At 31.2% G+C, this 15,897-nt stretch overlaps 2 protein-coding genes across 3 annotated transcripts in view; one reads left to right on the top strand and one right to left on the bottom strand.

Annotated features, from left to right (window-relative positions):
• LOC107454396 (bone morphogenetic protein receptor type-2) overlaps positions 1-15,897 on the bottom strand; it is a 108,291-nt gene that overhangs the window by 67,636 nt on the left and 24,758 nt on the right. The gene's annotated exons all lie outside the window — the stretch shown is intronic.
• On the top strand, positions 6,530-14,441 carry LOC139425189 (uncharacterized). The gene has a single exon (XM_071179058.1). It carries the CDS (start codon positions 6,530-6,532, stop codon positions 11,453-11,455), a length of 4,926 nt encoding a protein of 1,641 aa, XP_071035159.1. The 3' UTR covers positions 11,456-14,441.

Raw genomic sequence — 15,897 nt, 5'->3', positions numbered from 1 at the left:
TAAAAAATGGCGTCTGATTCAGTCAATGACTTTGATGGCAGAAAATGTGATTGTATTAAGTTAATGTCCGATATTTACAGGCTCCCGCTAGACGGCGTACTCGAGCGTTGCGATCGCGAATAGAAACACCATTTTAAGGTACGTCAATAAACAAAAAACAAAAAAAAAGTGGTTCACATAATTTTGGAAATACTAATTTGGTCATGTGGACAGCCTGTACTACCACGTTCACGTTGATCGATGAGTTTATCTGACATAACAAATAAAAAATAGTTAAATATAAAAGTACATTCTTTCACAATTGCTGAGAGCTATAAGCTAGCAAGCGTTATTGTTGTTATTTTTAAAACATATTAAAAGACATAATCGTCTGCTGTTTAATGTTTACCAATGGCTGCTAGTTGTAAACTAATGAAAAAATTTCATTTTTCAAGTCTCTCTTGAAGGGTTTAATTGAAATTTGAACTACTTTAAGGATTGGGAGTTAAAATAGCCCAGTTCATTCGCTTTTCAAATTTCGGGCCGCTAAAATAAAAAGTTCCTGAATTAAAGGGGGGGACGACACAGTTTTACGGATTTAACTTTAGTGGTAAATGAGAAGCTTTTACAGAAAATAAAGCGGTATAAATTAATCAAAAATTTCTAAGCATATTTTTGCGCTTTCAATGAGTTTCGAATCAAGTGTTATCTTATCTGGTAGTTTTATATTTAAGTGCCACTTGATGAAGTTGGCGTCAAGATTGGTAGCAAAATTAGTCCCTTAGGCAAAGGCTGACGAATAAAAATCAGTCTATTATCAATTAGTCAACAGAAAAGAAAAAAAAAACTTTTTTATAATTAACAGCAGTTCTTAACAAATATTTCATACAAACAGATAGCAAATAGTATCACATTAAAGTAAAGTGTATAAGTTGATTAGTTAAATTTTTTTTTTTTAAATTGTAACAGTTTTCTAAGGAAAAAAAAACATCTTTAAACTATGTTCTAAGGAAAAATTTAATTTTGAAATTATATAACATTATACCAGTCCAACAATAATTAAAATAAAGAAATAATAATATAATTATAAAAACGCTTGAATAAAGCCGTTTAAATAATTGAAAAGCACCTAACAAACCATGGCGTTTTAAGACATCTTACGTAACAAACTTTCTTAATCATCATACGCAATTAGTCCCAATTTAACAAGATTGTTATGTAATTATTGTATATTTTTCTTTGAATATTTTACAGATTCAGATAGATAAAGCTTTAAACATTAAATACGGCAAATAAAACCTTAATAATTTTATAACGAAATAAGCCATCAAAATAATGATTTACTTACTAATTATAAGGATTCAATAATTCACGAAGGAATGAATTTGACTTACCTAAAAAGAAAGAAAAAATATTCTAATTAGATTCATTAGAGTAAACATAGTTTTTCAATTTAAATCTATACAGAAACTCATAAAAAGGTAAGCTTAAACTGGGGTTTTCAATGCATTAATCCGCAGACAATATCTGAGTGTCCCGCTGAATAATCTTATTCAGTGTATACATAAAAAGACCACAGAAACGAAGTGATTATGCCTAACCATTTGATTTAAATCAGATTTAATTGGATACCTGTATAAGTGACGCCAAGTGTGAATGTCGAACCTGATAGGCTTCTGAATCGACAAATGCCATGATTTAACAATCATGACGTCACTTGCAGGAATCCAATTATTTCAGATGATAATTGGTAACGTTTAGCAAAATATGACGTGGTATTCCTCCTTTTACAAATGTAATTTTTTTCCCGCTGCAGTAATATACGTTATATATAATGTAGAGATATGTTTCGAATTTCAGTAAAAAGTCTTATAGAGATTCTAAGCCATCAGATGAACTTAATCACTGAGTAGAACAATCAATTCTCGTTTGCACCATTCTTATTGGACGATTCATATTCACATCCCAATAGAAACGTATCCCTATCAGTTGCTATCTTCTGCAACTCATTGATCATTGATGAATTGCCAGGGGCATGACATCAGCTTTAACAACTCTATTGCGGTGTTTCAGACAATAGGGAGAATTCGCACACTTAAGTTATATTCCGCAAGCAAGATTAGAAGCAATTGCTTATGCGCACTTCAAGTGCGCAGGCACTGGTGAAAAAATATTAGACTTACGTGAATGAAAATAAGAGATTTTGGAAAAATGTCCGTTAAAAACGCTAACGATTAAAAAAAATAAGTGAATAAAAACGTAAACAATCAGTCTCTTCAATGAAGTTGAGAATTTGGCTCGTCTCCGAGCATCAGAGCCAAGTCGCTCATCACATGGGTGTTCTCCCGTCTAAATACAGTAACTCTTATTTAAACAATGATAATAATGTTTAATTTCAAAGAAGCATTCCGACTGAGATTCAAAGCTAAAGCTATGAGAATTACAAGCGTTATTTAAAAGCATGCTGAAATAGAAAAAAAAAAGGGAATAGACTAACTCATAGTTACATATCAAGACAATAAAAATAAACCAGCACACAAATCTTTCGAAAGCTTAGTTTTAAATGAGTATGTGAGTGTTTTTAAGCATCTTGTTCAGCAATTTTTATTACATTTGAAGTAGCAAATAGGAATTTTCATCTGGAGCGATTTATTTTAACTTAGAATAGTACTTTTTGTAAAGACATTTAAAGGGAAAATTAAACATTTGATTGCTATATTTTCCAAACAACCAATTACGCTTTTAATATAGTAATAATTACTACGTGCAACAAAATTAACGGTCACAACCACAAGTGTACCAGTTGAAGAAAACAATTTTTGGAAAGCAAGGAGAACTGTAAGAGTGAGCCTACTTTTGCTTGGCAAAACAACCAAGACCTATCAAGTTTTTTTTTCCGTTGGGATAATTTCAAAAGTGTCGTTCACGAAACACTCGTGGAATCATTCGAAGACAGTATCGCCGATGCAGACGTTAGTAAATGCTAGGAATCACCTTACGTAACGCAGCTGATGTTCGCTCAATGATTTGTTCTAAAGTTTTTATTAATGAAGATTCTTTGTCCTCGTATTCGTCTTTATTGTATTCTTGATGTTCAATAATCAATGTTCATCATCCTTAGTTCTCCGACCCCACTTTGTATTGTAGAAGATACTTGCTTTGGTAACTTTTCTTTTACAATTGTGACTATTAGTTTTGTTACACCTTGTACGGATAATCAATGAAAATTCATAAAAGTATCGAAATATTGTTTCGAATTTTTTTTTTTAAAAAAAGCAATTAACAAAAATAAGCTTGCCCTTAAGAAAAAAAATAAGGATCTAAATCCAAATTAAACAACAACAAAAATATTAAATAATAGAAAATAAGTGGTAGCTCACATTTTTTTTAAGGGCAAAAAAATAAGTGATCATTAAAATAATTTGGAAATTGAACTTTTGTGTAGTTTTCAAACGTTTTACTTATCTTCAATAATAATTTACTTCCATTTAATTTTTGAGCAGCTTGTAGGAACAGTTTTATAGTTTTAAAGTCGTTCAGAGCAATAATTTTATTTCTAGCTGGAATATACAAAACAGGTTTACACACAGTTAATAATTTTTTCAATGATGCAAACGTAACAATATTTGCAATAATTCCAATGAAATTAATTTAATAAATTTATTTATTTGGGTCAAATAATGTTCAAGTTTGGAAGAGCGCTTGTGTTAGAACAGACTTAATAAAATTTTCTGATTTTTTATTTTATCTTGGGCACTAGGGAAAATTTCTTTTTTCAAAAAACTATTTCATGGAACAAATCTATCATCACAAGAATAAATTTTATTGCTCAATAAAAGAACAAGCACGTTTGAATTATGTTACTGAAATCAACTTTTTTTTTTACTTCGAAAACAAATAAATTCTTTCCAGGAAACTAACATTTTGGTTTAATTTTTTTTTCTAATATTGAAAAAAAAGTGCGTTTTGATTTAATCAAAGTACTATGGCTGTTCCCATATTTCACCATAAATAATTTCAAAATTAAGAATTACGTACCACCAAATCAAATGTCAACTAAGCTTGCATCGCCTGAAAGTAATTTTTCCAAACATAGCATAATTGCTGTACCCGGCAATAATAAGCTTCTGAATAAGAACGTGCCGATTTAAACTTTTAAATAGCTCTTATATGACATTTTTCGACGGAGTGTAAGAATTGAGATGTTATTTCGGTTTCCATAAATAAAACGTGAAAAAATATAGCCTACGTCGAGTAACACGACATAATTTTAGTTTGTGCCACGAGTGTAGCTTATACGCATGTTTCAGTTAACGCTGGGGAAAAAAAGCTATGATATAAGAATACGTATAAGTGTGAGCAGCTAACAGTCATCGACAACATTTTAATATTTTTAAAAGTTTCCTAAAAACAAAGTTAAAATGGGTGAAACCTAATTACTTCATGGAATATATTCGTCACGACGACGAAATGTAACATCATTAATCATAAAAGTAACTGAGGTAAAGATATAAGGAAAAGGGAAACGAGCTTAAAAGAAACATTTGCAACCAAAAATGATAGCTGGCGAACATCCAGGTTCTAAAAACTGCAGATATCATTGCTGAGACACTCAGCGAAGCGGAAAATGTAAACACATTAAACATACTTCTTTTCACACCTCTGATTGAGATTTGTGGTTTTAAAAATGAAACATCAATCATTTTTATTTAACGAACGATAGGAAAACAATTGAACGTGGAAAAACATTCATAACTAACACAATTTAGCTCCCAAAGTACATGTATCGTGAAAAGATGGAATAAAAAAATTTTTTTTAATTAGTCCCACAAAAGTTGAAATTATGTGTTGTTGGCGACAGTTCGGTAACTGATCCAAAAGTTCTAAAAAACGACACAACAATAATGACTTCGAGCAATTTAGTGGGGCTTAAAAGTTTCGGCAGCATCACGCATCAGCCTTTCGATTTATACAGGGTGATTCTAAAAAGATGGGTAAAATTTTAGGAAGTGATAGTACACGCCCAGGCAAATAATTTTTATCAAAGAATGCATGGTCGAAAACAAAACGCAAAACCGCTAGAGGGCGTCAAAGTTTAGTGTCTTATATGAGGCAAAAACACACAACGAACGATGAAGTTAAGTTATAAAAGCAAAATATAATGGCATGTGTTTACAATAAGTGTTCAAAACAGTGGCCGGCAGCGGCTATGAAAGATAGGCGAACATTCTGAAACACACCAGGCATATCACGAACTTTCCCTGCAGCGGCCGAAAGCTTGGGGACAAGTAACGCAGAGCAGTAACTCCCAACAGGAATGGAGCTTTCACGTTTGCATCAAACAACTTTCCAAATGCTCCAGCACCTTTACGTTTTATTTTCGACCATGCATTCTTTGATAAAAATTGTTTGCTTGAGTGTGTACTATCGCTTCCTAAAATTTTGCCCATCTTTTTAGAATCACCCTGTATATCGCATAACAATTTCGAATACCTTAACCTAAAAAGAGAAGAATAGAATTGGTTAAATTAATAAGACTAAATATTAAAGGCTAGCGTATTTGTATTACTTAAATCGGAGAAGAAGGAAAAAAAAAATTTCGAATCCATTATTTACCTTTAGTAGTATAAATATGTAATAGTATCTTTAGAATTTGTATTGGCTTGGCCGTAAGTTTAGCATATTGAATCAGTAATTATTAATTTAAATATATTTTCATTAATTTAATCTTACACTTGCCTTGAAAAATAAAGAATTGAGCAAAGGAATTATAGAATTGCCTGAAATTCAACCGTTGCTTGTGAACAAGACAAAAAATTATTTTTTTTAAAAAGATTTAAGCCACATATCTGCACTATTCACCTTATTCCTGATGGAAGTTTTCTCTTATTATCAATAGATGGCAGTACAATAAGAGGCGTTTATAACTTCCTCATGATTTACCTAAGGCTGCTAAACTAATTCAGGGGCTCTACCTAAGACTCCTATTTACACTAAAGCTTTTCTTTAGTGTAAATAGGAGCCTCTACATTTATCATATATACCTCGAATTCAGGGGCCCTAATTTACATTAATCTGAGCTGCTATGACGTCATAAGAGGACTGTAAGACTTCCGGTTTGATTTTTTTTAAGATACCGGGTGAATATTGATAAGTAAATTTCATTACTCGACTTGATGAAAACTTTGTAATATTAAATTATATCAAATCAATATAAGCAATATTAATGTACTGCATCAAAAAAAATTAATACGCAACATTTATCTTCATTAAGAGATTACCAATTTAGGAGAAACAAAGACATCTTCCGTAATTTATCATCAATTTCTTCATACAAACTTGTATTTATCCCCTATTTATTCCTGGATTTAACAATTAATTGCTTCATCTCTAAATTGACAATTAAATTGAAAAGGGTCGGCAAAAGTTTTTATTACAAACAAAACCAGTTTCAGATAAAGTCGAAAAAAATTTTATAAATAGGAAATAACGTATAGTTAATTTTGAAACGAAATATTCTAGCTTTCTGTAATTGACCAATTTTCTTATAATGGCAAGCATCGTTGAAGTAAGTTTTCCAGAAAGCGATAATTTAACTTGGGCATGTAAAGTTTATGAAAAATCCACTTTAAAACCCTTTAAATGTGGTAGCATTAAGGAGTTGTTCGAAAAAAACGTCTGGTCCTTAATATTAAAAGAAGGCAATCAAATTAAAGCCTATGTGGCATTTTGTGATTTTCCACGAATTTTATCTGACAACTCGGAGCAAATGTCTCTATTAAATAATGACAACCAATTACAAATAAATGGTGTAAATTCACTGTTTTTGAGCATTGTAGTGGGAGAAATGACAGAGGAATACATGGATATTCTTTTAATGGATACATTTTGCAAGCTGCCGCTTCTTATTTATTGCTGTATTGTAACTAACGGCGTAGATGAAGTCGACAATATATTTAAGCAACCTTCCTGGCAAAACATACACTTCAAAGGGGGTATTCGGCTGCTTTATAAAGAAAGAAAAGACTTAATACCAAAAGTTGGAATAAGATCAAAACGGTGTGAAGATTATATTGCTTTAAAAAACATTTTTAGCCAAATGTATTCGTCATTGTCAAATAATGAACTGCAGAGCTTAACTCTTGACTTCTTAGATTTCGGTGAAGACAAATACCCGACATATAAGTATTTTACTTATGACGAAGATAACACCTGCATAGCTATAGCTGACGCATATAAAGGAGATGCCGTTGGTTTCATGTTCGCAACGACTCTAAGAGTTGATTTGAATTTTTTGAACGAGCATTTTCAGCTAGAAACAGTACGTGGTTTAAAGAAGAAAAATTGCCCGGATAAAACTTATGAAGATCCTAATAGTGGCAACCAAGTACCTACAGCGGAATTAAGTACGGATGATGACGAACTAGATGTTACAAATGGAATTAATAGCATTTCTAATCAAAAGGACTCCGAATTAGATGTAAAATATATGAATGAAAAACAACAAGTTGTGGCCAAAGAAGACGAAGCATCTAAAAAGGAGCACACGGAATTGGATGCTAAGCATACAGACGAAGAGTATCTAGTAGTGCAAAATGTAGTTAATGCCACGTCTGACAAAAGCGACACGGAATCAGATGTTAAGCGTATGAGTGTAGAGGAACAAATTGCAACCAAAATAACAAAAACATCTAAAGAAGCGGACATGGAATTAGATACTAAGCGCAGGGATGAAGGGAAATTAGCTATGAAAAAAGTAACTAATGAATCTTATCTAGAAGACACGGAATTAGATGTGAATCGTACAGATCAAAAACTAGATAAAAAAGAACCGGGTGTGGCCAAAGTCGATAAAACTTCCCACCAAGAAGGCACGGAATCAGCTGTGAAGCATTGCATAAATGATGTGTTGAACAGTATCTGTAAAACCTCCGAAGAAAACGAATTTGAAACGAATATAAACGACAAAAAAGATCTAAAATACTTGTTTAATTCAAAACAGTTTGATCTATCTAACTCCAAACACATGTCTTTAATAACAGATGAAAGTTTAAATGAATTTTCGCCGCGTGTGTTGGTCAAGCTAATTAATTCAGACAAATTTGATACAACTAATGCAATTCATATGAAATTAGTTTCAAGATTAGGTAAGAAGATATTAGATATACAAACTGAAAAGCAAAGCGAAATAGTTAGGGCAGATTTGTTCGATCCTTCTCAAGAGGATTTTGCATTGTTAGCATTGTACATTTTGGAAATGTTACCAGATAATAAAATTGCACTGTTCCGAAAATCTTCAATAGGATTCGAAATATACGAAAAGGCAAAATATAAACATGCCACTTCAAAACAGCAGTCCAAAATAAAACTCTCCTATATGGACAAACAAATTATTATACGTGAAGCGCAAAAGATGGCTGAAAAAAATATAAGCAAAATTGCAGAGAACCAACTAGAAACTAGTAAAACCAGTGACCTCAAAAACATAAGCTACAGGAACATGGGTTTCATATCTGGTTCGCCATCCAGGGCAAAATACCGAATTCAGAATAATTATTCATCGGCTAAAATTCGTGAACCTTTTGAATTTCTTGCAACAGATCATACTGATGACAATCAACGCAACAAAATATTCAAAAACAACAAAAATCATGACGGTGCGATTCAGAACATTCATTTTTATAGTGGAATCGACAACTGCTTTTTCATCGAACAATTAGCAGTAGAAAAGAAATTCGAACACGAAATTTTAAATCTCATTCAAGCAGGATTTAAACATTTTCCTATGATGGACTACAGCATACTTTTGCTTCCTTACGGAACAAAGCAAGTACCGTTATTAAGACAACATTTCTCTCCGATTCCAGCTCGCCCTTTTAGCGCTTACAACAAAGAACTTTTTGTATTCCATAAAGCTGGGTTAAACAGGAAGTACAGTGTCAGGAGGTATCAGGAATGTGATTTAGAAGACATCAAAAACTTGATTTATAATAGTTGTCTCAAGACTTATCTTCTGGACGATTTGAATCATTGTCTAGAAGATGCAGATGAGGCTTTGCAAGGAATTTGCTTAATTTCAGAAGACCAAATACTAGGCATAGCTATTGTTTCCTCGTCAAAAGAAACAGATCTAATTCGAAGAAGTTATGACATAGCCGAGAGGATCAACGTAAAGCACCATGAGCATACAAAGCAGGGAGAACTGAAGCACTGCGTATTGCACCCAATAGCAAAGTCTTCGGCTAAGTTTTTCTTGAAAGAAGTTATGCGAATTAGTGAAAAATCTATTCTTTATTATAAAATTTATCCATCCCACGAAATTTATTTAAACCCATTATATTGGCAGTCACTGTGCAACATTCTAGATCAATTAATACCTCTAAAACCAGTTAAGAAACAATCGAAACAATCTTTAACCATTCGATTAGAAGACATTGATAATGAAGCAAAAATATCAGATAATAAAAGTTTTAGTCTTTGCTTTACTTGTACAAAAATGGTCTTGCAAGACAAGAAACTTATATCAGCAAGAATAATAATAGCCGGAAACTCAGATAATTTGCAAGGTGTATTAGAGGGTTTAATCTACAACACGAACTACAGATTTACAAATTTAACACTCATAACCAAAAGTAACGCAATTGGCGAGAATCCAGCCAATAAAGAAGGGTATAAGTTTTTACCTTACAGACCCAGTTATTCACAAGATGAATTGGACAGAATGTGTTTACCTATTTGGGTCACTATTGTGCGTGGGAGTATATCAAATATAAAAAATAATGTGCTACGTGTAATGAGTAATACTAAAGATGACGAAGACTTTGACATAGGGTTTGAGTATTTAGTTCTATGCGAAGATCTACAGTTCCAAAGACAATATTTAAAAAGGATTGCAAAAAAAGAAGAGGATACAACACCTGGAAGGTATTCGTTGCTAAAAAACATCCAACGTAATTACGAAGCAAGCGAAGAGCCAACAAACGTTTTTACTATAAACGACGAAAACGAAGGTGTCGAGCTTATAACGTGGTTGAGAAAGATATCAGAGAACAAAGAAGCTAAAACTCAACATAAAGAAGAAACGAAGCAAAAATTTAAAACATTTGCAGAAATCCAATGGGAAAAAAGGGATGGGAAAATCGTGATTCACGGAAACTGCTTAGAAGCATTTATTGCAATAGCGGTTCTATTAGAAGAAAAACTACACTCCTTCAAGTTAGTTTATGTAAAATCGTCTGAATTATATAAAAGTGGTTTCAAGAACAAAGCTATTAAGTGTCTCGCTGAATTTATGCTAACAAAAGAAAACATAGAAATTTATGAAGGGGCTCTGGAATATGAAAAGGAAGCAAAGCAGATATATTATGTTGATGTCCTTACAGAAACAGAAACAATCCGTCTGGATTGCCGCGCTTTGATACTGTTTAGCACGAAAAATATTAACTATACAACATTTGGCATGTTGCAACAAAGTTCTTTGTCATTCACCTTGCCTGTTAGTAACAGCAATGGTTATCCGTATTTAATTATAAACGAACATTTTCACACAAACGTGAAATCTATTTTTGCAGTTGGATCGATAACAAAAATGTTACTGGGAAATGGAAGTAGTTTACGACTGGAAGATATTAGTTATAATCAAAGAGAAATTGGTTTAGTTGTTGGCACCGAAGTAGGAAAAACTATCGCCAAAGGTTACAGCAACGATGAATCGAAGGTTATTCTCAAATTACCTAAAGTTACAGTTTCGAAACTGGTTGGGGGATATAGATATATTTCCATTTACCACCCACATTTTCATTTTCTAGAAAAGAAAAACAACAAAAAGAATTTTAATAGTCGGAAATTACTTGTTTTAGGAAACTTACAAACTGGAAAATCCATCGTACCAGAGCGAATCCCCCAGGAAGGCAGCGCCAACGAAGCAGACGCAGACAAAATGGTTCCGGATTACGATTCGACGACTCTCGAAATAGATACAGAAAAAACAAGCGAAGAAAATTTTGAGAATACGTCAGATACAGATCAGAATGAGAGTCAGTTACAAAACGAATCTTCGTCTCCATCCAACAATCTGACATTTCCAGAATCAAAAAGCAATCAGGCGGATCAAGAATATCCCCAAGTACCTGAATTCTTTGCTGTTACAATCAGCAAATCGGATAATGTAGAAAGCATTGAATGCTTCACGGGTAAAACAATCGACGCAGACAGTTTGATTAGTTTATACGGAATCCAAGCTAATCAACTATATAAAATAATCCAAATAGAGGAGGATGAAAATCACAATTTGTTTTTCACTCTCATGGAAGATTGGATTCTGCCTCTCGACTACTTCACTTTTGTTGGTAGTGAAGAGTCAGAAGATGTACCAAAAATCTTGATTGGATATGACAGTTACTGGAGGTCCGAATATCCCGCCGATATGCAGACGAAAGTAAATACATTTTTGCGTTCCTTTACAAAAAAGAAATAAAAAACTGCGGGTACAATTCATCAAGATGAGTGGTTCAGTGTAAAAATAAATGTTACATAAGGCCTCCTCTTGCATTTCTGAATAAAAAATGCGACAATTAATTTATTTTTATGTATTTATTAATGCAATATGTCTTAAGTAATGACAATAAAGGGCGTCATTTAAATACAGGGTGTCAACACTTTTAAGTAACAATACAGAAGCCAGGGTGTAACTCCTTTCAGAGTCAATTGTCTCCCTGGTACTTTTTTTTCAGGTTAGAAGAGGGTTGTCTTACCCTTAGGGTAAGAGTGCCACTTTCCCAACACACTAAGAAATGTAAAAAGTTGAAAAAAAATTTAATTTATAGGCTGATAATGATATTTTTATGCAAAACGAGATTTTTTTTTTTCAGTTAACGCTGACTGAGTAGTGGATTAAAATATAACAAACAAAACTTAAGTGCAAAATTTTGTTTTATTTTTAAATAACATTTTTAAGGGTGCTGTCAGTTAGATATTGCATAAAATCAAAATAAATCACAGTGTTCTTCCTAAGCGTTATTAGAAGGACATGCTCTTGCATGCTCTTTGATACCGATAAATGCACCCTTTTTGTAAAAATAAGCAGCCATCCCTTATAAAACAGCATTTTTATTCATATACCATTTTTAAGAAAAATTAAGTAACAGTTAAAATACACACAAAAAAAATCTGTGCTTATAGGTTTAATACTGATTACTATTACAAATATTTACTTCGTTCGGATTATTCTCAACTGGTTCATTTTTTATAAGTTTCTCTTTTTTTCAAAGGGTATAATATAGCATTAAAATTTTTTAAAGTGATTTTAAATTTTAAATTATTTTTTAAAAAAAATAAATACCTTTTTTCTTTAAAAAAATGCACCTTTAAATGTTCACTTTCTAATATATATACTATAATATAGGGGTGCAAAACCTGCGGCCCTCGGGCCAAATGCGGGTCTTCGACTACTGAAGTGCGGCCCGCGAGAGCTTCTAAACACAATAAAAAAATTTTAAAAAATGGCAATTTTTAATCGCACTTTTAAGTCATCACGTTTTGACACAATCAATTTTAACAGATTCTTTAGTAAATGTACGTTTAACGCGCTTTCTTGAAGCCGAATTTATCGTAAATATAAATGATTTTTTTTAAACAGTTATTTCCGCTTTTCTACGTGATTTTGAAAATTCCGAATTTTTATAACGACGCGAGTTTCAGATCGCAAATTTAAATAATCACTTTTTGGGCACTTTATTTGTGACGATTTCATCTTAAATCTAAGTGATTTTCTATTTTTTTTTTGCAATTCTTTCTTTTTCTTCAAAAATTTTTCTCGGCAGTTATTGCTATGCGTTCCTACGTATTATAAAAAATTCCAATTATTCTGTTACGACATGCAAATTTTAAATCATGCATTTGACGCGCTTTATTTGTGCTGAGTTCAGCATAAATATATTTTTTCCTAATTATTTCTATACTTTTCCTCGTGATTTTGACGATCCCGTTATTTAACTATGATGTTATTACGACACGTGATTGTTAATCACGCAATTAAATAATCACTTTTTGATACGGTATTACCGTACAGTTTTATCGTAAATCCTAGTTATTTTTCCTTCTTTTTTATTTCCGCAACGAATATGATTTGGTCGAATGTGGTAATGAATTGTGATTTGATCAAAAACCAAATATTCGGCAAAAAGAAGAAGAAAAAATCTATTGAACGCCGTTCACTTGGGGCCAAATAGCAAAATCTTTTAGCAGTATAGCAACACTGAAACTAAAATTTCAATGCTCAGAATAATATTTCCTGGAAAAACGTTAATTAACTCTAAAAAATAAGGCCAATCAAGAACGTTTTTGAAAATGTCGAAAAGCGAAACAGAGAACGTAAAAATCAATCTTAATTTTTGAAAATTTTTTTTAAAGCTGAACATCTCAATTTTTCAATTACCAGAAAAAGCCAAGAAAAAAGAATTAAGTCAACAGAAATGCTATTAAAAATTACTGCGTTATAATGAAAACGTCTAAAAAAAGTTTTTTTTTTATTTAAAGAAAATAAAAAGATAGAAAAAATGTTCTTAATTTTTTAAGTGAAAATCTTATGCCGAAAATCTCAATTTAAATTTTTCTCATTGCCATAATTTTAGAAGAAAAAAAATTGCTATAAAAATTTTTTTTATTTGTAACTTTATTTTTAAAAAAATGCTGAGTCATAATAAAAATGCCTAAAAAAAGAAAAACAGAAAAAACAAATTTTTCTTAGTTCCTGAAACAAAACTTTAATGCTGAAAATCACACTTTTCTATGTTACTGGTTATTTATATTACAGTACAGGGAAAGAGTGATAATAAATTAATAGTATGAGACGTTCTGTTAAAATGCTGGGTTATAATAAAAACTGCAAAAAATGGATCCTTCTCAATTCTCAAAGTATCGAAAAAATGACAAAATTGACTTGACTGATTATATTTTTTAAAAAAAAAAGTAATATCTATAAAAATTCAAAAATAAAAAAAACTTAGAAAAATACATTTCTAAAAAATATTCTGCCAAATATTTGACTGATCATTCAACCAACTGAATTTTTCACAGAAGGGCCAAATACTCGTTACATCCCTCCCTAATTTAAATGCAATGTTATTGCAACTTGAGAAATTCATAAAATGGCGGAAAACGTGAATTTTTAAACTGCTCACTGTTTGTAGTTTAGATTTCAATTTTTTGTTGCTTAAGTGATCTTTTTCGATAAAAAAAAGGAAAATGTTTACGATATAAAAAATCTAATAATTAATAAAATAAAATAATAAAGTACATTACAAAATAAGCATTGAATTTTATTTTGAACTATCACAGTTTTGTTTTTATTTTAGGCTTTTGTTTAAAACCTATAAATTTTCTTCAATTAAAATATTTAATTTGAATTTATATTACTTAATTATGACTAAACTTTTTCCTACTTTCTTTCTGTGGGCATTGCAGTTTTTTTTAATTTATTAGAATTTAATTCTAAAATGAGTTTTCATATTGCATGATATGATTTTAAAAAAATATTTCTTTTCCTCAATGTTTATTTATTTTGATAAATCTATTGTTCATATCATAAAAATAGCAATTTTTTTTTTGTAAAAAAAAAAAAGAAAAAAAAAAGTATAAGTTTTTTTATTTTTTAATGAATTCTAATAATGGAACGCTACTAAGTTATTGATATTACTAAGTTTATTAATAAAAAAAATGGAACGCTAATGTTTAAATAAACATTATTTCATTTGTCATTAACATGTCTAAATACATGTGCGGCCCTTCGTTAGCCAACCTGCTGTGCAAGTGGCCCTTCACTCAAAAAGGTTGTGCACCCCTACTATAATACTAATATATATACTATAGTAAAAATCTTTTAAGCTGTTCATCAAAAAAAAAATTTTTTTTTCAAGTCTTGTGGCACATAGACAGTGACTTTTTTTAAAATTTTCCTCGGCGAAAAAGCTTCGAAAAACCATGTTAATGAAGTTCAACCATTGCATCGTTAGTTTTGCGTAATGATTATTAAAAAACTCTCAACGCTCTAACCCAATTCGTTCACAAAACTTATAAACGTTCCCTAAATAATTAATTAATTGTAAACTAATGTTAAATTACGCCGAGTTATGTAAACTAATGTTAAAATTACGCCGCTTCAGATAGATATGTCAAGCGAAAAAAAACCTCCACATCTACGAAACATCTGCTTCGTTTACTTAATACACGAGGAGGGATTAGAAAAATAACCTCCAAGCAGGTGAATCATCATAAAAGTGTCGTTAAAAAAAATCTAAAAAGAATTTAAATTGTATCTATTCTATATAAAGAAGCTGCTCAAAGAAAATGAAAATTATTATTAATGAGACACACATTAAACTAATTCTATCTATGAATAAGTTTTTTCTTTATGCACTTTCTCCTTTGTAATAAAGAGCAAGGCCTCAGCTGCCCACAGAAAGTGATAATAAATTCAGGCTGCATAAAGATAAACAATGATTCTTAAAAGGTACATGTATTGAAACAGATACTTCGTATTAAATATTATAGTTTATTTTATTCTTTCCTGCGTGACACCTGAAGACCGTTTTTGTCAAAAGCATTTTACTGATTTCCAGAAAACTTAGAACATTTGTTTGGCGTAATTATTTTTCCTTTCATTCATAAAAGTTGTTAAACGTGATAAAGGAATTAAACCTACGAATTGAACGAGTGCGTTGTAATTATTAGCACATTTTATATAATGAGGTTCATTTTATGGAAGAAATTTAGGTTTGTTTAACGAACCCTTCATAAACTTTGTTATCATTAAAGCGGACCTTTTATAAAAATAACTTATTGTAAAAACTATAGCTTTATCAAAAAATATTTTATCGTAAAAACGTCGTAAAATAATTTATCGTAAAATTGAAACTTTCA

Source organism: Parasteatoda tepidariorum, chromosome 3 (assembly GCF_043381705.1).
Source record: "Parasteatoda tepidariorum isolate YZ-2023 chromosome 3, CAS_Ptep_4.0, whole genome shotgun sequence".
NCBI lineage: Eukaryota > Metazoa > Arthropoda > Arachnida > Araneae > Theridiidae > Parasteatoda > Parasteatoda tepidariorum.
This window is presented reverse-complemented; position numbering and strand designations above follow the sequence as displayed.